The 26,055-nt window shown below is 35.0% G+C and overlaps 1 protein-coding gene and 1 long non-coding RNA gene across 2 annotated transcripts in view; one reads left to right on the forward strand and one right to left on the reverse strand.

The window, feature by feature from the left end:
- MIPOL1 (mirror-image polydactyly 1) overlaps positions 1 to 26,055 on the forward strand; it is a 185,917-nt gene that overhangs the window by 52,210 nt on the left and 107,652 nt on the right. Inside the window, 4 exon segments of the mRNA XM_032689903.1 lie at positions 12,071 to 12,146; positions 12,148 to 12,198; positions 16,215 to 16,248; positions 16,508 to 16,678. Of these exon segments, the coding sequence (XP_032545794.1) occupies positions 12,071 to 12,146; positions 12,148 to 12,198; positions 16,215 to 16,248; positions 16,508 to 16,678 (332 nt within the window).
- On the reverse strand, positions 1,130 to 6,984 carry LOC116787876. Its single transcript, XR_004357479.1, has 3 exons — positions 6,812 to 6,984; positions 3,802 to 3,987; positions 1,130 to 1,295 (listed from the first exon to the last, which is right to left on the reverse strand). It is a non-coding gene; the product is annotated as an uncharacterized LOC116787876 (long non-coding RNA).

The raw sequence follows: 26,055 nt of genomic DNA on the forward strand, positions 1-26,055 counted from the left end.
CCTACAGTACCTGTGGTTGCTATATGACGTGGCCTAGTGAGTGTTAGCTTTATTTACTAAAGGAGGGAAGATTTGACTTTTTTTTTTATATGTGGCTGTTTAGAGTTGCTTAGAAATAGTTGCTTTAACATCCTGGTACTGGTATTAGTAGGAGCTTTACCTGTATTCATACTGATTTGGGCATTAAATGCATTGTTAACACCATGTCAATCCAATCACAAAAAGGTTGTTTGTTTTGCTGGAAGGTCCTGAACAAACAAGGGGAAATAATGATTACCAGTGCCTCTACCTTTCAACCAGCAGTTCAAATACCACTTATTGTTTTAGCTCGTTCAGAGCAATACTACCCCCTCCCCATGCATGGAGATAGTCACACATTCACCTCAACTAGAGACCTGCACTGTTCTTGAAAAACCTGTTCTTGAAAAATCTGCTCTTCTGGTAGTTATAATGAATTTTTGTCAAATAATGGTATGTCTCCGGTGAATGAAGTATATATGAATTCTCAAAAGGAAAGGTTTTTCAGTTTATAGCTGAAAGTGAATGCATGCTTATATTTGTTGTTAATTGTTCTTTGGGGAGACATACAAGCATGGAGATAGCTTGTATTCTATGCTTTCAGGTATTGTGACATAATGAAGCTGAGTATTTTTATTATTGAGAAGTGGCTGTGTATACAGTGTACCTAGTGGATGAAAAATGCTCTAAGGTTTTTCTGAAAGCATTTTAAAAAAATGAATGAGAATGCTTTTATAAATACATTATATCATTTGTTCAGAAAGAAAGTGTGAGCTTGGTAAAACTGTTTTCTTATAGATCTTACACACTTCATAATGTATTATAGTACTAATACCTCTCTCCAAAATGTTGGTACTTCAGGAAAATATGTGTCTTCAGGAAAACAGAGCAGATTATAAACCCTCTAACTGAAAAACAGATGGCTGACTTTCCACTTGATATCAACTCCTGAGAATACAGTATACTGTGAATATTATAGATAGAAGAGATAGTTCCTAGATTTTCTGTGGTGGGGGGAAGGGAGAGGAAAATCTAATCGACATCTTAGGAAAAAAATTAAATACAGGGATAATTTTATTCTTATTCAATTTCACATAACTGCTTGCTTTATTTTTTATAAGAAAAAAAATCCACACTTCTCTATCATTGTTACATCCAGCAGCCAAAGGCTGCAAATGGTTTGGGCTGAAGTTTCGTGTTTGTTCCTGGATATTCGCCCAGTGTTTTACCTCTGTACTTGATTCTCTTTGATATAGGTGTTCATTGCTCATTAAAACCTGGAAAAAAAGGTGTGTCAAAAACATGTTTAGTTTCATTTTTATGGATGGCAGTAGAAATACTGTTGGTAAATTGTTGTTTTCCTACACTACTGTTCAAACATTCTAATTATGTCCTAAGCGTATTTCTTTCTCTCAAATAGTATGACATGAATATGGATATAAGAATTTAACCTGCTTATTCTGTTTTAAAAGTAAGAATAACCAAATTTTAAAGAGAACTACAATGTGTAGTAAGGATGACCTTTAAAAATAGCCTTTTTTTTCTCTTTTTATGAGTACAGGAAGTATAAATCTTAAAATGCTGAAGAGAGAGGGCAGGAGGCTCCTTACTACTTAAGCTGTTTGCCAAAAGGAAGCGTGGTTAATATTTCACAGTTTTTTTGCTTCCTGGTCTTACAGTTCTAAGAATGTTACCAAGTATGGATAAATGATTTGAAATCTGGAATGATGTGAACCAACCGAATTTGTGGAGGTCTGTGGTCTCTCTCTCATAAAAGCCTTGGGTAGAGCTCTAATGGGCAAGCAGAATTTAATAGAGACTGTGTTTTAAGGAAAAACTTTTCCCCTTGTGTTAAGTTCTTTGAGGAAGGGAAGAACACTTGCTACTGTGATTTCATGTTCCTAGTTAATGTTTAATTACTGCCGTGTATAACACATGGTGGAGTGAAGCTTGTAAATATGGGTGTTTGCATTTTTATTATTACTTAGTACTGACTTTATGATAGTAAGTGACCTCCACAAATTATATTGTAAAGACATCAGAAAGGTACACCATAAAGTGTTATCTACCTTGAGGAGTATTACAATTCTGTTTTAAAAGGTAACCCCCTAATTGATGGGTTTTACCTAAACACGTCCCCATGGAAAGAATAGAAAAGCTGAAGACAAAGGCCATTTTTAATGAAGCTACTGCAGTCTTCAGAAAACAATAATCTGGAGATTGCCCCTTTATAATTTTTACTTTGTTCAGAGGAAGAAGTGAGAGAAAAAAGTGTAAATTTTTGTTAAGTGCTTCATGAAAGAAGAAGAAAAAAGAAGAATTAAAGCAGAAGATATAAATTGATGGAAGAGAAAGTATAATACCTGCGCAGTAAAGAAATTATTTTCGGAAGGTGTTTATTTCAAATTTTACTAGCCTGGAAAATGGATTTTAAACTTCCTTGGGTCCTTATCTCTATGTCAGCTAGTTATGGCCTAAAGAAATAAAGGGAATTTGCTGTTTTGGTTACAGACTTCTAGGCACTGGATACTAATGTTTCTGGGGGTCTAGTTGCCCACAAATTCTGCAGTTTTCTTCATTATTATTCGCTGGATTTTGTGTCCATTATAAGCCAGTGTCCATTAGCTATCATTCGTTTCACTCCCCATTCATCAAGAAGAATAGAGGTAGTGGCAACATCCAGAAAATCAAGGGAAGAGCACATCGTAAAAGAACAGAGACCAGGAATAATGTAAGGAAAAACGGGAACGCCACATATGAACTGGGTATGAAGAATAGACAAATCTTGAAATTTGGGAACTGCAGAACTTTAATATGTTGAACAGAAAAGGAATGGGTGCCCCCTGTGGGAAGGGAAAGGGAGAAGGAGCATACATCTTCTGAGGACAGACTGGAAAATAAAGATGGATGCATTGCAAAGGACAAAGTCTTCAAAAGAACCAGAAGAGAGAACAAATCTCACTTTGGATGGACATAATAAGTGACTTCATTTTTTCCTAACAGAAGAATGAAATAGGGGATATATGGGAAGTTTTAGAGGAAAGAGCTGATTGAATGTGAGGCAAAATTATGGAGCATAGTGATAGCCTCTCTAAACTGAAAAAAATATCAAAGCCCCGATCTTCTCACAGTAATTCCTGCCATTACTGAAGCAAGATATAACACAGTTAGCATCAGAACCTCAGCTCTTGCATATTTTTGTTGCTGTCATGGTACATGTTGAGACTAAGAATAATTCTAAATGAAAATATAATTTAAAAAATGTTTATCCTTAAATCTTTCTGTAGCAATGGCTATTCTGTGGAGCTGGGATTTTTTTGTGCTAGTTTCTAATAAGAAAGTTACCAAAATTTATTACTTTTTTAAATCAACATCATATCAGGAGGATTGAGTCCAGCCCTGTTAAATGTTGCACACTACCTTTAGTGCCTGAAAACTGTGTTAGCGTTCTGCAGATGCTCTCTGAAAGACCAGGGTAATGATAGGAAATACAGTGTGGAAAAAGGGGAAAGCAGTACTTCTAATATGGTGGTATATGTTATACAGCTTTCAGTCTCTTGGAAACTATGGCAATATACCTACAATGAAGTCCCTATTTCAGGTCTGTTTTTATGAAATTGTTGTGCATTTGCATTTGTAGTATTTTGGAATTCTTGATTATGGTATGGAAAAGTTCATGAACATTATTTGAAGTTTCCTAAATTGACTCAAAAAATAATTACTAAATATGCATATGCAATCATTTTAATAGAAAGTAAAAACAAATATCCAAGTGGCTATTACCTGAGAGTTAATTTGATTTAATATCCTGTAAAGTAAGAGGAAATAAGTAATCTTGCCAGTAATAAACTTTGGGTGGCAATAACTTCCAGCACAGAAGCAAAGTATTTTCCATTTCTTCAAAGCTCACTTTAAAGTCCCTTTTTAGATGTTATTTTTCTTTCCTGCATGTCATCCATTAAAGATTAGCTGTGGAAGGTTGGAGCATGGAGAGATTATGAATGACAGAACAACTCCTGCAGAATAATAATCAGTTTTTGGTATTTAATGCTGTTTGACTTTTGCAGACACATTTCTTATTAACCTTTGGTACAAACAGAAATCCAGGTTCCTGATATCTCATGGAGAAGATGAATTCAAGATCCTCTTCCAATTAAACTGAAATAAGGCCAATATTGGGTTTTAGCCAAAAGAACTCAATAGTTCCCAAGTCTTGTGTTTATAAACCTAAATATGAATGATATTTTATGGTTTAAGTAGGTAGTTCATATACTTCCCTAACCCAGTTTTCTAGACATAATTTGTTTATATATATAGTCTATATCATTCTTAGGGGGGGGGTTGTCCTATTAATGCTTCATTAGGGAATACTACTTCCTGAATATTTTTTCAAATATTTCCTGATAAATATCACAGTTTTGAAAACAGCTGTAGGATTTGTATCCTCTATATGGGAAGGCAGACAATCCATCTAAAGGAAAGAAAAAATCCCCAAGATGGGAGCATTGAGACTGAGAAATTCTTGACTTAGTTTTTAACAGTTTAATTTGAAACAATGGAATTTTTACCTTCAGAATTGTTGATTCTCAAAAAGTTGCATGCAGCTCTTTCAAGTACAGTATACGATGAGCTGGCATAGATCAAGATGCCAGTTACTAAACTATTTATGGGTGGAGCTTGTCTGTAAAAAGCAAGCCAGTATCTTCTGCATAATTCTGTGATTAGTCTGGCCTTTCTTTCTTTCCCACAACGGTGCTAGATGAGCATAAAGAATTGGGGTTTATTCAGGAATAAAAAGGTCTGCAAGTAACCTACTTCTTGGGGTATTACAAAACTTTAACATGACAAATTATAACTTGCAAACTTTCATGCAGTGTTTATATTTTCCCCCTTAAAGTAAATATCCAAGCATCAGTAATTATTCACTGAAGAAAAAGTTTAACAGCATTATGGTTTGAATTTTGAAGTCAGCTGTGCTTAGCGTATTAGAAGCAGAGGCTTAAGTATTGTACAGGGATTGGCTTTCACAAGAACTGCTTTAGGGTCTGTGTATAATGCTCTTTCCTATTCTTTCCCACTTTATTTTTTTTAATTGAATTGGGATCTGAGTACACAAAGAAAACCTGATGCAGAATTGCCACTAAGCAACTTTAGCCTTTTATTAAGAACACTCTGTTTATAGCATTGGAAATGTAGGAGCAGATGAATACTGTGCACTAAATACATACAACAAACACAAAGCAATAAAGAAATCAGTGTGTTCTATCAGTATTTGTTCAGATTGCTTTATCTATAAAGTCACATTTAGGTGTAAATGACTTTTAGTGTATAACTACAGGTACAGACTGGTGAAAACTCTCAAGTAGTTCTATCATCTTCTTATCACTATCTTGCTTTTATTTTTTAGTTATAGGTCATAACTGAAAGTAAATGGATAGTAGCTTTCAAAAAGAGAGCTGGGAACTTAAGTTGTCTGTTTTGTAAGAGAACATGTCAGCACTATTTTTAAGTTGACAATCAGCCCTGGAGCTCCTGATAGTTTGCCATTAGCCTGAATGAGGACTGTGTAAGGGCCTTAGGATTTGAACATTTCTAGGGATTATCTGCATTTTGGAACGTGTATGTGCAGAGACCAATTAATAACACATTCTAAAGGTTTTCATTGCAATGCAGTATTTTTTTTTATTTGACTATGATAAGATTGACTTATTTAAGAATTGTGAGCAAGTCATTAAATCTAGTGGAAGGAAGTCTCAGAGAATTTTGATTTCTAATTTGAGTGGATAACAAGTACATTCATGTTTGTATTTCTTTAAGGAGAACAAGCATATAACCATATGCTTAAATAAAATTAATGGTTAAATAATTGCCCATCTGGAAATGGCAAGAATAGTTTCTAAGTCTTCTTGTGATTAGACAGACAGAGATCCAGCAATGGTGGACAGGAACGGGAAGACTGATGAAAATGAAAAGGCATGTAGTCATTGCACCCCTTTTCCCAATATAATTCTCTAATTCCTCACATTCACGTAGCTGCTACCCAGAAATCCAAAGTGAAAACAAAACAAAAATCCCTAAAAAGCTTCAGTTAAACCTCTCTGCAGGATAAATTTCAGCTGACAGTTTTTTCATGGAAGCAACTGAGCAGGATAAACAAGCAGCTCATTACAGGAATCTTGAATTCTAAGTATGGCCAAGCAAGTTCTTTCATTCCTTCAGAATAATACATGTTTCCAAAAGGCAGAAAACAGAAAATATTCTTTGTTTCATTTTTTGCATGATTTCAATAGTTACTCCTGTCTTAGGGCTGTATACCTTCATGGAACAAGCGAAATAACGTACTGACATTTTTTGAGCCATTATTTATTATTATTTCAGTCAATTCATGAATATTTGAGATGCTCAGAGCCTTTTTTGTAAGAGTGTATGATCTCTTTTGTATTTCATGTTGCTGTAATGGTGTGAGGAACTAATAAAATTACTTCGAATGTATCAGAATCAATGCCAAAGAAAATCCTAAGTCACTTATTGTTCTGCAACCACTGATCTTGAATACTAAATCTTAAACTGCAAAACCCTGACCTTCTGCAACAATACATTGTTATTAAAAAAATTCTTTCTCACCATGTCTTTTTCTTCAAAGTAACTGGTTGCTGTAACTACTGCTGTTGCAAAAACAATTATAAAATTTTAATTTTCCTGGACCTTTTCATATATCCAGTTCCAAAGAGTTGCATCACATCGTATAACAACACCTTGCAAAGCCAAAATATTGTTTATTGTTTTGACTTACCTTGAAACAATTGTTGTAGTGTTACAGTATTTACTGTATCTTCTGAGTTATGGTAGCAATGTGGTTAGTGATCTCATCTTTTCTTTATAAGCTCTGTACTGTACTCTGATTTTACTTTTTTGATGAGTTATGTGAAGTGATTTCTGCTGCCATTGATTTTTTAAGTCCCAACATTTTCTTCTTTTACCTTTCTCACTCAGTTTATTTTATTTACACAGATGACCTCTAGGAAATAAGCAAACAGACTTTTACCCTGGGAGTCGTGCTTCCCTTACTTCCCCCAAAGTTCTGTTGTTTGGAAAATCATGAACCACTGTTTAAACTAGAATGATTTCCAGCACACCTTCTTAGTACTGCTGTGTTTTAAAGGTAGTTTAAAAAGTATAGGAGATAAGTTTGCCGAAAGAATCAGGTTCAACTAAGAAAATATGTACACTGCTTTGACTCAGTAAACTCATACTTGGTATGGTTCATCTTCTTCATATTTACTTTTGCCCATATTAGAAAACAATTAGCTTACTAAACAAATTTGAGTATTTGGGATAAAAAAATCTACTTCGAGTCTCTCTCATTTGACTAAGAATTACATGATATTTGATAAGCTTGTTTAAAAATGGACATATCCAAATATTATTGTAAACACCCATTGATTTGTTTTACCTGCAATATAAGTATTTTACTTAGTTGGCTTACATAGTAGCTAATAATATTTGTTAATGTAATTTAACTGCTGTGAACCTTTACTGAACAAATATTGAAATTTATACAAGTCAAAGAAAGAGAATCTCTAATGACTTTTGTAAAAGCTTCCATTTAATAGTTAAGGAGAAAAGTTTATATGACATACCAGATGCAATTAACAGTAGATTTTACATTTAATAAAAAGAAAGAAGCATATGTATTTGCTTTATTCATTCCATCATAATTTGCATTAGAGCTGTGGGTGTTTAATGAGCAAATTCCAGCTAAAATGCTATATTGATTTTCTGAGTGAACTTTGTAATAGCTATCTACCTTACAAAAGCTCTCTGTTTACAATTGTTTTCTTTACTAAAACTAAAAATGTTTTAGAATTGATGAGTTTAGCATAATGATTCTTTTAAAATAAAGAGCTCTTTTAGAGTATGCAGATTTTAGTTACAAGGAGAAAGATATTATTGAATTCTTCCAAAACAAATAGAGTTTATGCAACTAAATAATAGTGTTATATTTTATATATTACAATATCTTTAAGCATTGTAAAATAATCCTTTTTTCATAACTTAGAACTCTGGAATGTAAATATTTTAACTCTTTAATGTAATTATGTGTATGAATTAGTAAATGATACAATTCATTTTAGCTTAATACTAGACTATTCCTGCTTCGGTTTTGTGTGTCATTTTCTTGCTTGAAACATGAGTTCTATAAGAATTTGTGTTTCTTCTTGACCAGGCCTCAAGACAGGGTAGGATTGGTTGGTGTGCCACTGGAAGGCGTCTCCAAGAAAAACTTTGTGGTGTCAACCAGAGCAGTTGGTAACTAAGTAGCTGGATCTCTTTTTTCATTGGATCAGGCATCAAGTCAGTGTGCCAGTATGCAGCTAGTATTTTGCTGGGTATGCCTTATCTTGAATTGAACTTAGAAGCCTGACATGTTAACTCTCAATCAGTTTTTGCCTGGCATTTTTAAGAAGCATAGGGATGATAATCTGCATATTCTTTACTCTTTTTAGTGTAAGGAATTTCCTGTCACTCTCCCTCATAGTTTTTAAGTGGACAACTTATACATCACATATTTTTCTAGATATGATGCAAAATGTTTTGGTTTGCTACTGCATTGAAAGCTAAATATGTATTCATTTCAGTGACTTATTTGAGGAATGCTGTGGTCCTTATGGTCCTGAACTGCTACTTGTGACTCATCCATAGCTCAGTCTGAATAGTGAATGTTATTGTTAACAACATCTACCTGCAAGTGTGTAACTGTCATAATATTCCATATAATAGGAAAAAAGAATTCATAAAAATTAAATAAGTCATTGTATAGGCATTGGATAGCAAAAATGTCTAACCTAAATTCAGAAGGCTGGTAAAGAAATCAGGTGAGTTAGCTTTCTGTAGACCATTAAAATGAGTTAGATAAGGAATTTAAGTATTTTCTAAATAAGTAATTTCTTTTGGTCAGTGTCAGTATTGCTATGTGATATTAAAAATGCCATGTAGCTAAGTATATACTTTCTGACTTAGATTACCATGCAGGCATCTTACATGATTTTCTACGCTTTCCATATTCTGTTTTAATATTAAACAATTGACTTAAAATTAATTTTAAGAAATAGAAGCAAAAGCCAAACCCTTGTAATTGATATGGAGAGACTATAATTTATTTTTTTTTTAAATTTAGGTGTGGATCTTATCACTGGGATATTTACTCCAATGTTTTAATTTAGTGGAAGGATAAGAAAACAACAAGAAAGAGCTGCTCAATTTAAATCACTTTTCCATAGATAATAGTTAACAGACAGTGTTTTGTAGTGTACCTTTGGGTGGGGGAAGGGTTCACTGTTCAAGGCAATTAGCTCCTGGGCTGCTATCAGAGATGGTAAGATTTCAGATAAGCAGGATGCTTAAGTAACTTAAAAAAATCTCTTTTTCTGAATGCTTTCATACTGTTTTATGTACATTACTTTGGTTTAAGGACAAATAAGCAATAATCTGGCTTTTAAAAGCCTGTATGGTCATTATTACCACTGGTTATAATTACACAGAGAGGAAATTAGATATGCCAAAAAACGCTCACTCTTAAGTGTACTTGTATGTTCAAGATCCATTGCAGGAGTCAGCAAATTGTGGTTTTTCTTGCTGAGGTGAGGATGTTTTGAGATCTGACAGAAGGAGGGATGCACTTGAAGAGACCAGAAAGAAGTTAACTAATCTGGAAAGTAATTAACCTCAGAACAGTAATAAGTTCCAAATCTTCAGTTATTTTAGACAGCTTTCTATTCATTTCAGCAATTGTTTTCATTATGGAAATTGCATAGTGTTTCCACTTGCAGCTTTATGGAAAGAGTTCTCTGTGAAGTATCTGTCATTATGCTAGATAAACTGACATAATTTGCTGGAAAAACTATATAAAACAAAAATATTAAGGTATTGATAGGTAATAATTACCATATATAATCAAACTGCTTGTGTATTCCAGATCCAGTGAGGACATAGCAGTTGTATTGTAGTTTACTTGAGCAGTCAATGCTGACGCAGTAGTTTCCCTGCCATCACAGATCTCAGCAACCAAAGTGAAGGTCTTGTGAGCTGAAATGCACAACCTACCTCATACAGTTTGTTTTTATTCTTGCTGCCTACCTTTGCAGATATTGGACTTACTCTCTGCAGGTGCTCCAAACTTATTGCTGGCTACCAACCTGTGTGCATGCAGTTTTGCAGCTGCCTTACTCACATCTTGGCTTTTCCATTCCACATCAAGCAAAACATTCTTGCTGCAAACAGGGGAAATAGATCTAAAAAAAAAAAAACAAAAAAAACCCACCACTCAATAGAAGAGAATTAAGTCAGTGTTTGCTAGATTTTGTGTACAGTTCAAGATCTGTGCTTCTGATGCTGAATGTCTTTTGTTGTTGTTGTTGGGACACAACTTCTTACAGCTCCGGCCTGATGAATGGGCTTGCAGATTTTTGTGAGGGGACAGACTGCACTTTCAGAAGTAACATTTAGTCTTTCCCTGTCTGCTTTTCTCTAATCTTCTGTTAGCCTGAAACCTTTTGCTAGACTTGCAAAAAATGCTTCCTTACTCCTCAGTGACACTTTCTTCCCATCTTGAGGACAAGAGAATTGCTTTTCTACCTTGAACAGCTTTCTAATTCATCTCTCCAGATTCTTTTTCTGTTCACCTTCTTGGTCATCTTACATCCCTGGTTATCTGAGCTGCTTATGAATTTATAGAAATTTTCACTTCTTATATTTCAGTCGGCTCGGGAGTTTTGGGGTTTTTTGGTACTGATAAAGTGTACTTTGTGCCAGCAATATAGCTGCTACTGAAATGTGCTACTGTGATCCTATTTTTCATTCTGTGAAGAGCAATAAAATGTTTTGTTATCACACTATTAATTTTTCTACAATAATGTAAAAAGGTGAAGTAAGAGTAAAATACAAATAAAGGCAAAAAAGTTAATGGTAGTTGAGGTAAGAATGAAGGATAAAAACTCTAAGCTGAAGTGAAGAGGGAGGAAGCCTTTCTTTGAGTGTTAGTTTAATGATTTAAGCAGTGGTTTGGAGAGGAACAGAGAGTAGTGAAGAGAGTAAGGAAGCCCAGCTGCAATGGCTTAATACAGAAAGTTCTTGAGAAATAAATGCCAAAATTTGAAAGAGACCATAATATGATCTTAGGACACTGTGGCTAAACCCCGGGTTGACAAAAGGAGTATATACAGAAAATTCTGGAACCTACAGACCTCAATTGACTTTTTTGGACGTGCCTGTGACAATGAGAGAGGATATAGTCCTTTCTCTTAGAGTGACAGTCTTATTTACGGCATTCTGAAAGTCCCTAGACATTGCAACTACAAGGTTTTATGATAAGTGTGAGAAAAGATTTGCAGTATTGCAGATGGAAATGATGAAAGTATGAATAAAGATTTTAGTGAAGGCAGGGTTGAGGTAAGGATTCTGGCAGTGTGCCAGAGATGGTGTTAGACATATTGGCAGGGGAGAGGCAGGGAGAAAATGTAAGCTCAGAATGAAAAATGACTTGAAGGTGTTAGTTTGTTCCCAAGGATAGACAGTAAATCTTAGTTTATTGGTACCTAATGCTCCCAGGTCCATGTATGCCATAACAGATAATATAACAGTATATTACCCAGTAAAGTAAAGGCTTGGCATAGAAAGAGAAATGCCAGCTGTGCCACTCTTGTGATACCATAGACAGATTATGAAAGTACTAGTATTTTTAATATTTAGTATCTGTGTGCAACCCTGATAGTAGCAATCTGGTGGTAATTGCTTTAATGGATCATTACTTTTAACTGTATGTCCTAGAAGAAACCTACTAATGTCGTAGAAGAAACCTACTAGTGTCTCATGTTATTCTCAACTTTAAAATTACTTTTCCATTAAGCAACTATTCAGAATGCCCAGCAAATCACTTTCTTGCCCTGTTAGATTTTACAGGGATGAATTTGAAAACACATAGCTTTATTTTATTCCTTAAAGTATTGATTTTAGCAATCAATGTCAAACTTGTTTATTGAACATACTTTTGCAGCTCTGGTGGAAGAAGTTTATTCTGCTCAGCGGGAGCGTGATGAGGCTGTCATGGCAAGGCTTAGGTTAGCCAATGAAGAGAGATGAAGCATTTCTACGAGTCCAGCGTTTAGAACAGTCTCTCAAAGAGTAAGTATGCATTTCCTGCCCTATGCAAAAGGCTGTTGTGTCAGTCTGTGACAGTCATAAACTGCTCGACAGTGGTTATAGGAAAACTTAGCACAAAATTCTCTGTGATGACATAGACCAGGGCTAGTCTTACTGTGTCATTGGTTAAATTGTTAGCCATCTTGTAAGACTGTATTTTTCTCTGGAGACTGAGAGCAAGGTGAATAATTTTGATCACAAAATTAAAATATAATCAAAAGCCCTGGTATTGATTTATCGAGGGATAAGTAAGATGTATGTGACATTTTATAGGGATCTTTTTGACACAGAGAAGCAAAATGTCAGTCAAAGTAACATATAGTCAATCAATTGTAACATATAGGAAATCAATCAAACCTTTAAGCTCCCAGACATTTTCTTCCATCTACTAATGATGTGGGTGAGGTAGTAAAAATATATAGGTTTTTCTTCTTATCTTTGGTGAGAAGCAGTTTGCAAGACCATAAGGATACAATTAATAGTTTATAGAGTTTTATGTACACCATGTTAACACAACAGAAATAGGCAATCTCATGTTAAACAAAACTGTCAAGTCAGGAGAGAAAGATCAAGAATGCTTTCTTTTCTCTGGGATGTAGACAGCTTTGAAATTTGCCCCTCCATGTAATCCTTCTCCATCTGAGTTGTTATCATCTGGGTTATTGTCTATGTTAGTCCCCCAGAGGGTACTCCCCCAAAGTCTAGAGTGGCTGAGAAATTTTCTTATTTTTCTGCCATGAGAAATACAAAGCAAACAAGTTTTTCATGGTAGGAGACTGAATAGGTGCAGTTTTTAGTTAACTACATGGCAGGCAATTATGTTTCAAATAATTGATTCTACTAAAAAACACTCCTCTTTAAGGCAGAAAATCAGTCGTCTTCTTTTGGGTATTTTTTAGGTAGGGCCAGAGAATGTCATCTTAACTAATTTCAATAATCTATACGATTGTGCACCATTACTAGAATTTATAAATTGCTAGAGTTTGTCGTAGCCTCACTGTCACAGTAAGTATGACTCAGCAGCAGGATTAGGAGATTCCATACTCACAAGAATTAGTGGACAATTTGATAAACATCTTCATAGAACCCATTATATGTGTATGTGCATCTGAAAGCTTGCCTTAAACAGCAGTCTCTGAGGAAATTACAGATGTACTTTAAATTCCCATGAGAGGCATCATGATTGTAAGCCTTACTTGAGTCTCCAATTTTTCTGTCAGTCTTCCAATCTTGTATGTTCCAAGAATAAAGAAAGTTTTGTATGGCTCCAAAAATCAGTTAAAACTGTGTATGAAATGTTAGCATAAACTCAAGTTCTTTAGGCTTAAAGCACTCAAGTCGTGCAGAAAATTAATTATTCTGGCCAACAAACCTACAATGACTTTTGTGTTTCTGGTGCATTGCTGCTTTTTCTGCAGTGGAATCCATAGACAAATGGGTGGCAGTTCTTGACACACATGAATCCCTCAGAACACCTTCACTTGTTTTCCTTTCAGTCCCTTCTGTCTGCTTTACTCATGTACTGGAAAAATGACTTCATTGTAAGCAAAACGATGAGAAAAGAGAAGAAATTCCATTTCTCAGAGAACATGTGTAGTACCTTCCTCAAAAGTGTGTCATTGAAGAAGGCATTGGATACACTGATAATGGCAAAAATAGTACTTGCTCCCATGAGAGGGTCAGTGGCTTCCTTGACTGATTACTTGGAGCCAAGCTGCTACACTTTATTGCTATCATTTACAGAATAGCAATTGTTGTGGCTGACATCCACTTGGGTGTTTTTTCTGATGCTTTATAGGGGATTCTGCTACCCTGATTCTATTCCCAGTCTCAGAATTGGCATAAGAGATTTCCCTGTGGAGAACACCAACTTTCTTTTCTAACTACCATCCTTAATATTTTCTTCCTTCCCTATGGTCGTTGTTCAAAAGGTCAAGTTTTCTGTCTCAGACGTGGAGCACATAGAGGTTTGTTTTTGTTTAAAGAACATTGGCTATTTGTGCCACACTCATCAAGTTTTAGAGCACAGGTCACTCCTTCCATCTGCTTTGGACTTATTCCAATCAGAGAACTTTACAAGAGGGCAATATTGAACAGCCTGCCAACCCTTATCAAGTGCTTTAATGCTTTCTTTAAATTAGCAGCTGGAGCAGTTCTGTTGTCATTATTTAACTGTAACAATCAAAATTCTTTCAGTCCTGTTGGCCCTAGGGGTAACATTAGCAGAATGTGTTTAGAAATGGGGGGAGAAGGAATCCTTGGTTACTGCTCTTTAAAATCATGAGGTTTTCACTCATTGTCTGTGCACAGTACAGGGAGAGGTAACAGGGCAAATACACAGCTCTGGACACTACTTTTTTAAAAATACTGTCTGCTAAGGAGGTGTTTGTATACCTACAGACAGATCCCTTGTGGCAGTAGTATGCTGAAGGTATGCATATGGCAGAAGTTCATGTTCTTTTTCCCACTCCCTTTTCTCCCTAATGTGTCTTGCTTACCCAGCCTGTTGGTTGGCTGGGTGATTTTGTTGACCCACACTTTTAGCAGGGTAGAAGTCCTCTGGAGAAGCCAGGTCAGTCCTGCCAATTTACTTTGACAAATACTGTTCCTTTCATTGTGAATACAAACTAGCTGGAGATCCATTTTTAAGTCCCACATGAAGTGGCACTTAGAGCAATCTAAAAACCTGAAGCAGGAACTCTACAAGGAGCCAGTTCTTAGAATTTGGAATGTATTATGTTTCTTATTTTATGATTTGTGTTACTTTATGAATACAAGTCAAACCCATCAAAGGTTAGCTTTTACTTTATTTTGTTTAGTTCTGTTGCCGACTGAGTATGTTGGAGTAGTTGCTGCTTGTGAATGCTGTATAAATTTACCAGCTGTTGTACGCTGATAGTACATTCTGAAATATTTCTCTTTTATTTAAAGAATTAATTTCTCTACTTGTTGATTTACTACGCCTTATGTACTGTTATTCGGTAAAACTAATGCTTTAAAGGAAAAGGTGCTAGTGTGCCGTCAAGTGTTCTATGATGTTTGCTAGCTAAAATCATGGCTTCAGAGCAGTGCCTGTCTCAGCACTGTTGAAAAAGTGTTGCTGTTTAGAAGATGTTTAATATAGCTGTCTTTTAAAATATCATAGGATACTGGCAGACCTACTTTTACTATAGGTCACCATTAAGTAAGTAGCAATGGAGTGGTAATGTAACTTTCATATGCTCATTTTTCCAGAAAAGAAATCTCTGTCCATTTAACTAACCTTAGGTAAAATAAAATGTGTACTAACCCATTTATTAGATTTTTGTGCTATCACTTAATGCTTTTGCACAGCCAGTGTTCAATGCTGTATGACTAAATTCCTCGTATCATCTTTGTATTTGACAGGTCAATATGTGTTCTGTTGAAATAGAAAGGGAGGAAAGTGCAGGCAGGTTTGTTTCAGAATTAAATAAGGGCCTTGCAGAGAATTGCCTTAGCTTCCTTTTTATGCAAGATATAAAATAAAAATATTTTTAAGGAAACTTTAACTGGGTTTTTTTTCCCCTCATTTTGGAAGAGAGAGGTGCAAAAAGAATTACTTAAAAATGAAAATAAAATCTGCACAGAAGTCATGTTCTGTTACATTTGGGGTGCAGTAAAAACAACAAAATACATCAGGTAAAAGTTGTAAGCCCAGAAATAAATAAATAAGAGCATCAGTCATTTCTATCACTGGGGAACTTTCTTCATCTAAGCACATATGAACAATTGATCCTTGTAGTCATATATAGCAGTAAACATTAATAACTTAACAGTCTGAAGTCAGTGCTGAAGATATGGAGCATTATTGAAAGATGGAGTCGAGCAGGTGGCACTTTAATATGTTCAGTGTCATGGTTGACTCTAAAGACTAGTAGAATGAAATTACTTGAGGTTCTAAAGATTTAAAAAGCGAACTCATTTTGCTGCACTAAGGAAATGCTACTGATCAGGCTTTCTGTGTCCCTTTTTTCTAGGCTAGAAAATATTAACCCTGAAGAAAATGACATGGTAAGCCATTCTCTGAGGAGATTTCTTGATGTCAGTCTTATATCTTAGAGGCTTAAGTTCAATTGAGTGGGTTTCAAGAACTAAGATGTGGGAAAAAGAAGAATTGACACACTAATAATGTACATCTTTGCTGCAATATGAAAATTCAATAACTTCACTCAGTCAATTTACAATTCACATGTGCCTATTAATTAAAACCCTATATTAAATAAAATATATTAAAACTTCATGTCTGACTAACATATAATGCTGTTGGTAGACATTACAGGAATTACTGAACAGAATAAACAATGCAGACACGGGGATAGATATACTGAAGAATGGAGCTATAATTCTGAACCGAATACACAGGACCAAAGAACGTAAAAAGAAAATAATAGCTGAGGAAATGAATGCAGTAATAGAACAACGGGATGCTGCTTTGTCTCAAGTAAGTCTCTACAAGTATATAATCACTCAATACCAAATTTCGTTTTATTTTATTCCTTTTTTTTTTTGCTTTATTTTTGAGGAAGAAAATTATTTCATTTAACTTTCTCTGTTGAAAATCTCAAAGAACTTTTTCTTCATGATAGTAGTGCCCATTAAAATGGCATCCATGTGTTCATGAGACAAGTTATTTTTGTATTTTTTGCACTTCATTACTAGCTGTCTTCTTTTTAAAACAAAATAGTTTTCAGTGACTTGACCAATCTAAAAAGCTATTAAAGGCTTAGTTTTGCAGTATGCTGTGTTGATAAAATGCATTGGATGACAGTTAACTAGTACTGAAGGATATAAGTGGCAAAAACATACAATAAAGGAAGGTAACAGTACCATGTGCAACAATGCAAGCAGTTCCTCCCTTTGTTGCTTTACATTCAGGAGATAAAAATCAGCATGTGGTCCTTGACTCTCAAAGTCTTACCCATCTGCTGTGTGACTTGAGAGAAGCTGGGTTCTTTTCTCTGCTCAGATCACTCATTCCCTGCAATTTCCTATTTTGACAGAACAATAATTGTTTTACCCACCATTTTTTCCCCTAAATTTTAAACTAGATTTAACTCAATAGGAGCAGGTTGTAGAGAGGAACAGTTGAAGTAGGGGATGTCTCCTGAGAAAATTTTAGACTTGATGAACCTTCTTATGTATTTATGCTAGGCAACAAATTTCATCTGACTCTTCCAGTATTGAAGATTTTGATTTTTATTGTGAGTTACCAAAGTTAGCTCACATCTAACTAATTTCTGCTACATTTAAAGTCAGGTTTTGTTGATTGAATTTATGTTGTATTGAAAAGTCTTCTGATAAAAGTGTCTCCTCTACACACACTGTAATTTTCACTTTTTCTGGTTCTTTTTCATTCTTTCCTACTTTAACCTTGAAAGCCCCATCTGCCTGGTGCTTAAAATATTTTGTGCATCTGTCAAGCATGTACTGTGAAGGATGTTAATGTCTTGATGGTGATATTTTACTTTTTCAGTCTACTTTTTTCGATTTTTTAATAATAGTAGAATAGCTACTGGGAAATATCCAATCCTGCCAAAAGTTTATGTACTTTCTTCTTTGTGCAGGGCATTTGAAAAGTGAGCAGCTTATAAGAGAAAAGCTTTTAGCAAAAGAGGAGGATCTTTTGATATTTTTATTTTCATTTTGTCAGTTTTTGCTTCTTTGTTGAAGTAGACTTTCAGGCATATTTGGACCATAAAACATCTATCAATGTCAGAAGAATGTCATTGTAGGGCATTTAATATACATTTTAATTTAATTGATTTTAAGCTGCCTGTTTAAGGAGTAATCTTTTCCAAGTAATCAGCTTGGCAGTTAATAAAGATAATTACTGTAGATGGTAATGGCTCAAGTGTCACCACTCGCAAAGCCATCTTTAGGCATATCAGCAAACAGCACAGGTAGATACTGCAGCTGAAAGTATAAGCTAATAGAATAATAAATCCTCACCAAATGAAAATTTAAATATTTGGTATTAAGCTGTAATACTGTGATACCATTTGCAATTTATACCACAATTGTTTAAAATTATTATCAATAAAACTCTATTAATCATGTGTTTTCAAATATATGTTGCTGTTGAATCTAGAAAAGTTCCTTTGAATTGAAGCTACCATTTCAACCTGTGTTGCTCACTTGATGATTCCTTGGGAATTCGTACCATACTTGAATTATTAGTAGTCTTTTGTTAACATTGCAATAGCAGTAGTTATTACAGTGCTAACAGCAAGAACAATAGGAGAGGGATTCCTACATTAGACCACAAAGGGACTAGGTATAATTCAGGGGATATATATGCTTAGCATAACAATGCAAATTATTGGAAGTTGGATCTGGGGTTGCCTCAGGCATTCATAACATCTGCAAGTTAAAATCTTTTTATTTTTGGTGGCACTGGCATCAAATGAGGGGGGGAATTGATGAGAGCAGGCTGAGACAAAGCAGAAATAGAGTAAATCGTTAGCATGGCATGGCTGTCCTCTGGAAAACGCATTTTTAAAGTTGAGAGGTCACTGGGAAATAGAAGTTAAATGCTTCATGACACAAGGTGTGAACACTGGATTGCTCTGGTCCTGCTTGCTGTTGTGTGGTGCTAGAGACAGCAGTGTCATTTGAGTGACTACCATAACCGGTTCCATATGGCAGAGAGCTCCTATTGTACAGTAACAAGGGTTTGGACTGAATGTGTTTAATGAAGCTACATCTGTTACTTTTCTCTATGATTTTCTTCACAATAGCCTGGTGTTTGACAATTGAGCACAGTGAATATAAGTAGGATCTAGCTTTTGGGGTTTTACTTACAGGATTTCTTATTTTTCTGAGTGAGAAACAATAACACAAAAGCCTTCACAGTTCAAACACGTTTTGATTTCAAGTGACGGATAGATTACATTGCTAGAGAATGGACATTCACAAACTGTGCATTTCTTATAAATACAGAATACTTCCAAGTGGTCTTTTAAATGCAATTTTATAATGCTTTTTCTGGTAGGTATATTACTATGGTGCATTTAACTGGACTGCTGTTGCAGCATACTTGACAATTAGCTAGTTTAGATTCTTCTACTTGAATTTTTCTTGCATTATTTTTTTATTCTTCAAAAAATGGAGAGCACTGTCCATATCTTGGAAAGGTCATGAAAATGTGGGTTTTTTGAGCTGTAACACCCAAGAACCTCTGCATATTTTTTTAGATTTCCAATGCGAATGTTATTTCTTACTAGGAAGCAGATAGAGGCACTTCTGTCACTGTATTGAGCTGTGCATGTGTATGTAATCTTAGATCTTTCACTAGATTGCTGAGCAAATATGCAAACTACTTTTTGTATGTGTGAAAACATGAAATGGTATAAACTCAAATATTTAATGCTACTTTTAGTATGTATTTTCAAGTGAATAACAAACAAATAACTAAAGCATGGCTAAACATTGACATCCACCTTCTCCTATACCAACCTCCTTAAAAAACAAACTCAACTGTTTGGTTGTATTTGCTAAGATATGTTTGTTAGTGAACAGATATCGTGTGATACTGAGAATCTTGAGTGTGTTTTATTACTGATCCTCTGAAAGAAAAATGGAGAAATATATTGACTGTTAGGAGAAATTAAACATCATTTCCTCATCTGTAATGATTGGTTTTGTCTTAACCCATTAAAGGAAAAACTTACTTTTCCAGTTGACTGAAATACACTTTTACCTTTCTTCTAAAATCTTTCTTGCTTGAGTAATCCAATTAGTGACAGACATTTAGTACGGCATAGTCACATTGTGTGATCTTCATAAAATACTCTTAAAGAAATGGTTTCCAGCAGGAGGCAATACAGTACAATGTCTCAGCCAGCTATTAGCCACATCACACCTTATGGACAGGAATGCTAATATCATTACAGGGTTGGCAGCTGAAGACTTGGGTTAGTCATTACAATTCCTTTTCTTCTGATTTAAAGAAGAAAGGAAATCTTTTAATTGGTACAGCTTGAAGAAAGTGATTTTTTTTAAAAGTTCATTAAGAGATTAGGAGATTGTATGTTTGATATGTTTTCAGGCCTAACTAATTCTGTAAATGTGAGGGTGGTTAATTCTGTCAGTTCTATACAGAGTTTTAAATATTAAGGATGTATAATTTGTTGTTAAGGAAAAGCAGTGGTTTCATGGCTGGCAAAGTATGTAGCTCTGATCTTGAAGCAATAACATAACTGGCAAGCAAACCTGGTTTTACAGCTCTGAATAGTTTGATCACATCCTGTTGTGCAGGAACATGCTTATGACTGTTCATGTAAAATTGGCATGCACCCAGTTGCTCATCTGAAGCAAGTTTAAGTACCCTTCTCCATTTTGAGGCACCGTTTGGCAGCAGACGCACTTTATCATCGTTGAAAACAATGAGGAGATGCACTGTGCTTGACTGCCCATCATTATCAGTTTTGACTAATGACTGCTAACTAATAAATGTCTGCACTTGTAACAAGCCAGCTGCTTGCTAACTTTTTTTTATACTCTGCTAAAGCAATTTTCCTCCTTCTACACCAAGTAACGTGTTAGAGCTCTGTGTTATCTGTGATTCACAGGCATTCTCAGCACACATGAGTGAACAAGTCTTCTTGAGTTAATAAACCCAAGAGCTGTATGAAGTGTAAAACAACGAAAGCATATGTAAATGGGAAAAGATTGGGCTTAATTGAGTAATACTCAGGTGACAGGTTACAGTGTCTCATGACTCTTATCTTAGGATAGAGGTGGTGCCTTTGCAACCACAGTTAGGGGTGCTATTTTTAGTAATTTGAATATTAGCTGTTTGATTTTATACTCTGTGTGTTGGTACCCTTTGACACTGCCTGGTTAAAGATACTAATCAAGCTCTTGGCTACCAGAAGCACATCTTATGATGTCCTCCTAGATGCTCTGTCAAGATGCTTACCCTTCTTTTCCCATTGCCACTGATATTTGGGAACAGGAAAAGAAGAGATTCTGTATTCACACTATTCACAGTTGTTCATGAACAAGGCAGCTGCTGTTGGGTATGGGTGATTTTAGTCATGGGCTTATCTGAGGAGGAAAGGTAAAGGGGATGTTTATTGTACTTTGAGGATCCAAGGACCATGTTGATTCATTGTAATGGCTGGTTTCCACTGGTCAGGCAACAGCAAGTTGAACAGCAGATGAATGGGCATGCAGAAATTACTTGCCAGCAAAAGAGAGAGGACACATGCCTGCAAGTTGCCCCTTTTGCCCTGTGAATTTAGTCCGGGTCCTGAAAGAAAGCAGTAGGGATATGGAATAAGATATAGAGTAAATTTTTAAGAAATAATTGTTTGAGATTTAACATTAAAAATTGCACTGTGACTGCAGGGAGTAACGAAATGGGAGTTGATAAAATGATTGTCAGTTTTGTTGGGATTCACATCAGTGGCCTCAGGTAAACCTCACAGACATCTCTTGTTTGGAGGTACTGATGAGTAAAAGGGATCCTAAAAGAAGACTACAAATAGCCAAGTTACACGAGCAATGGTTGTGATTAGCAATATTAGTTTTCTGTTTGATTGTGTTGCACTGGAACAGTGCTTTAAAAGTCATGTTTCATTTCCTCTGTACCTAAATAAAGATAATCTTTTGAAAGTTTGACTAAATCCATGTTTTAGGAAGTCCATGTTATACTAAAAATGTTTAAGTCCATGTTTTCTTTGCTTCTTCTCAGAATAAACCAACTGAATCTCATCAAGTGCCAAACCGAGCCAGTGATTGTTGTATTTGGGACGCATGGAGTAAAACTATTGGGAATGATGCTGAAGAGCATCAAAAAATTTTTGCATCTCAGAAAAGGGCATGTTCTTCACTACTTGGATGCTTACTTTTTCTAAAAATAAACTCAATTTGAAAATTTATAATAATTCTTTACTTTCTCAAATGACTGACTCTACCTTGGATATATTTGTGCTAGCTGTAGCATGAATATTTTCCAGGAGAATACTCAGTTATATATTTGGCTACATTTAGAAGATCATGAGTATTTTTTCTTCTGAAGTAGGAACTTTAGTCCACTGGAGACTGAAATAGAGAGGAAACTGGCCAAATAGAGTCCTCCTGATGTCTTACATTGGGTTTTCTGATTTATGTAGAATGTTCCCCAAAAGAGTAGCAGCTGTTTAATCTTCTGCCATAGTGCTCTGTTTAATTTGATCATGGTGTGTAATTCTTAGTTTTCTAAGCATTAAGAAATCGAGAACTGGTGAGATGGTCAAAGAGGATGGTAGGAGGTTAGGAGACACTACAAATCCATGTTTGTAGTGTCAGTTTGTCTCTCAGATTGATGTAGCAGAGGTTGTGATTTCTCTGTAGGCAGGTATCTATTAATAGGACATGAAACTCTCTTTGGTTTCACTGAAGTTAGAATTTCACTAGATAAAACAAGTATTTTGCAACTTATTCCTTAGTTTAGACTGCAACAGAGCTTTGATTTCATGAGGTCTTGTAGTTTTTGAGTCAATATATTCTGCAGTTCAGATGGTAGGTCATTAGTAGAGGTAGAAGATCTGAAGAAATTGCCTTAAGGAGCTCTTATACTGAACTTTTATATTTATTCCATGAATGCTAAGTATGAGTAAATATGTAAATGTTAATGCAGTGTTTCCTTGAAGAGAGGGATTATGGCTTGTCTTTTTGAGCTTTTGAAGTAAAATTTTAATTGATACTACATTTCTTCTTTTTACTGCCATAAGGTTTTGACTGAATGATGCCCTGAGACACATCATTGTTTGCATTGTTAAATCACCTGTTACTCCTCTGCAAACAGTGTGTTGTGCAGAATTCAGAAAATATGTCTGCATAGTATTTGAGGGCATGATGAAACTCGATGTGTTTAATTGTAAACTTTAATGAATTTCCAGTTGAACATTCATTTCTCTTCACTACCTAGACACTCCCACCCCTTTGAAAATGACAGTAAATTTGCATGTAAATTTCATTAATTGCCATTTGATTCATCTATCATGGTGCTAAGCTTTAGATTCACATAGCTTAGACTTCCAAACCAATTTCTAGAATTAATTTAAGTATTTAATGTCAAAACCCTAGGATGAAAGAGACCAAAAATGTTTTGTATGCTTATTGATCACCTGTTCAGTAGCAACAACCCATAGAGGAAATTTCTAATGTGATAGAAGCAGAATTTAAATAGTATTCTCTCTGAAGAGGAGACTGGATCGCTGTGCGTCAGTAAGGTCTAAAGGCACCAATCTGTTGTAGAGGTACCTTGAATAAGTTTTCCACAATAATTGACACTTCACAGTTACAAGTTAGGTACTGAGTGTTGAATCAGATTTCAGTTTGCTTACTGCTGGATAAAACGTTGGATTTTCTTAAAAATTGAAAAAAATAAAATGTGACTGCGTACTTTGTATGAAAAGCTGGTTTCCTTAGGCAACTTACTGAGGTAGCTTTATGCAAAATTGCTTCATTATTTTGGATACACAGATGAGTTTGCATAAAAATTCTTTTGATAGGAGACAAACAAGGTTTTTGTGTTTCATACTTATAATTACCATGAAGTCTGAAAATGTTAATATGCCTGACATATGTGTTCACTTGCTTTTCCCCACTTCACACTTCTTGAATGTTCATATTTGCAGTTTTGCGGTTTATTATGTCTCTATTAGCAAGTAGTGTGAACAAATAGTAGTGGATCTGGAGTATGAAATAATTCTCAGCATCTGATACCTACATTAACCCCTTGGAAAAGTGGGCTGTTCCTTTTTGTTATGGTTGGTTTGGTTGGGTTTTTTTGTTTGTCTGTTTTTTTACATTGGACTAGCTGTAGTCAAGTCCTGTGGACTGAATATTTGTGTCAGAGTGCACCAGGCCAAAAAGAATCCAGTTTGTGTTCTCAAGATAGCACTCCATGGGGCAGAACGAAGCACAGAAAGTACAGAGAGGTGAGAAAAATTACGAATTGCACCCTCAGTGCCAGGTAGCATGCAAATTGTGTACCTGAAATTAAGGATGAAGTGAGATGATTTCAAGAAGGAGAATCAGATATTAAAAGAAATAGGGAAATAAAAGCTATCAATGTTCTTGGAGAAAGTATTCTAGTATGTTTGTATTCAGAATTTTCCTCTGAAATTATTACACTACTTATATTCAGACTTTTCTGATGAAGATTTTGGTCCTGTCCTGGAGATATAAATGAACTTGGTTCCTTTGAGGAGAAATAGGTTTCAAACTAGTAGCATAGATTGCAAAGAAAATGACATAGAGAATGTGAAGTTTGGATTTAATTGTCCAGTGGCGATATCTTCAAAGAATAGCAGTCAAATGATATTGCTGATCATGCCACTTCACAACATCACTAATTGACTAAGAATATTGTGAGATGTGGAGCTAACAAGAATGAATGGAGCTACTTTTTGTTGACTTAATTTATTTTTTCCCAGAGTCCCTAAAATGAAATATTGACCTCTCTTCCAGCATTGCAATACCCTCCACAGTCATCTTTACTGTTCAGCATGAGTGTTAAGCAGTAAAGAGAGGAGATGAGTAAGGAAGTTTAGGTCTGGCAGTAACAGGGGAAGGAAAAATTGTTATGATGATAAGCTGATTATTCATTTTCAACAGAATAGTAGATGATTATGACTGAAATATGGGCCTTAAAAATTTTTTGTTAGTTCCATTTATTTCCAGATTTTTAAGTGTTTTAAATGAACAGGTGACAGTTACAACAACAGCAATTTTCCCTCTGGCTTTGGTCTTGTGATCTTTTTTTTTTTTGGTTGTGAAGCTATTAATCAAATTTTGCAAGTCCGTAGGCTGGATGAGGTTATTTTACATATTCTGGTCTAAAGCCTGTAATGGTCCTGACAAAAAAAAAAAAAAAAAAAAAAAGAACAAGAAAATCTGTCAATATTCTCTTTATGAAATAGAGATTTCACAGTAGCATTAACTTATCTATGTCTGGTTCACCAAGTATGCCTACTTTTGTTTGTTGTATGGCTTTACTGTTTCGTGCTTCAGATTGCGAGTATCTAGGATTTAGCCTCTTTTCCATGTTCTGTTTATTCACTGTTAATTATTTTTCAAGCTGAGTTGCTTGAGAACAAGAAAAATTTAGCTTCCATTACCCTCTATTGCAAATGAAGGACAGGCTTTCCTATTGTAATCTGTATGTGATTCTAAGATGCTGTTGTCAGGGAACTTTTTAATGCTTTCTGTTGTTAATGCTTTGTTGTCACTCTTTTCAGTGATGTTTTTGATTTATTGTTGAATATGAAGCACAAAATATCATTTTGGTTTATAGTTTACTTTTGTATTGAAAATATTTTTTTAAATTACACAATTCAAATACGTAGACATACTTAAAGGCCCTTAAGAAGCTGTGATTATTTTAAAAGTATAATACTTGTAGCTATAACAAAAAAAATTAATGTGGCTGAAGAACAGTATTAAATCATACAAGTATGACAACTTTTTGAAGTTCTGGAGTTATTAGAAGTACAGATTACAGTGACTAACTACAGGGTCTTTCATTGGTGTAATGTACTGATGCAGGGTAATCGACAGTAGTGCTTATGAATGTATATTTTATATTGTTGATAGCATAGAATTGATAACTACCTTTGAGAGAGGAGGAAATTTTAACATTACCTCTAATTAATGAATTAGCAGCTATAAACATGTAAATCTAAGTATATTAACCAAAGTTATGCAGCAGTTACTGGTCATCTTTCAGTTATGCTGAGTTGCTTATTTCTTATTTAGCTGTAACACCTTTCTCTGCTGTTGGCAGAAGTATTATGAAAGTTTAGATAAACCCCAAAAAACAGAGTA

This window comes from Chiroxiphia lanceolata, chromosome 6, assembly GCF_009829145.1.
Source record: "Chiroxiphia lanceolata isolate bChiLan1 chromosome 6, bChiLan1.pri, whole genome shotgun sequence".
NCBI lineage: Eukaryota > Metazoa > Chordata > Aves > Passeriformes > Pipridae > Chiroxiphia > Chiroxiphia lanceolata.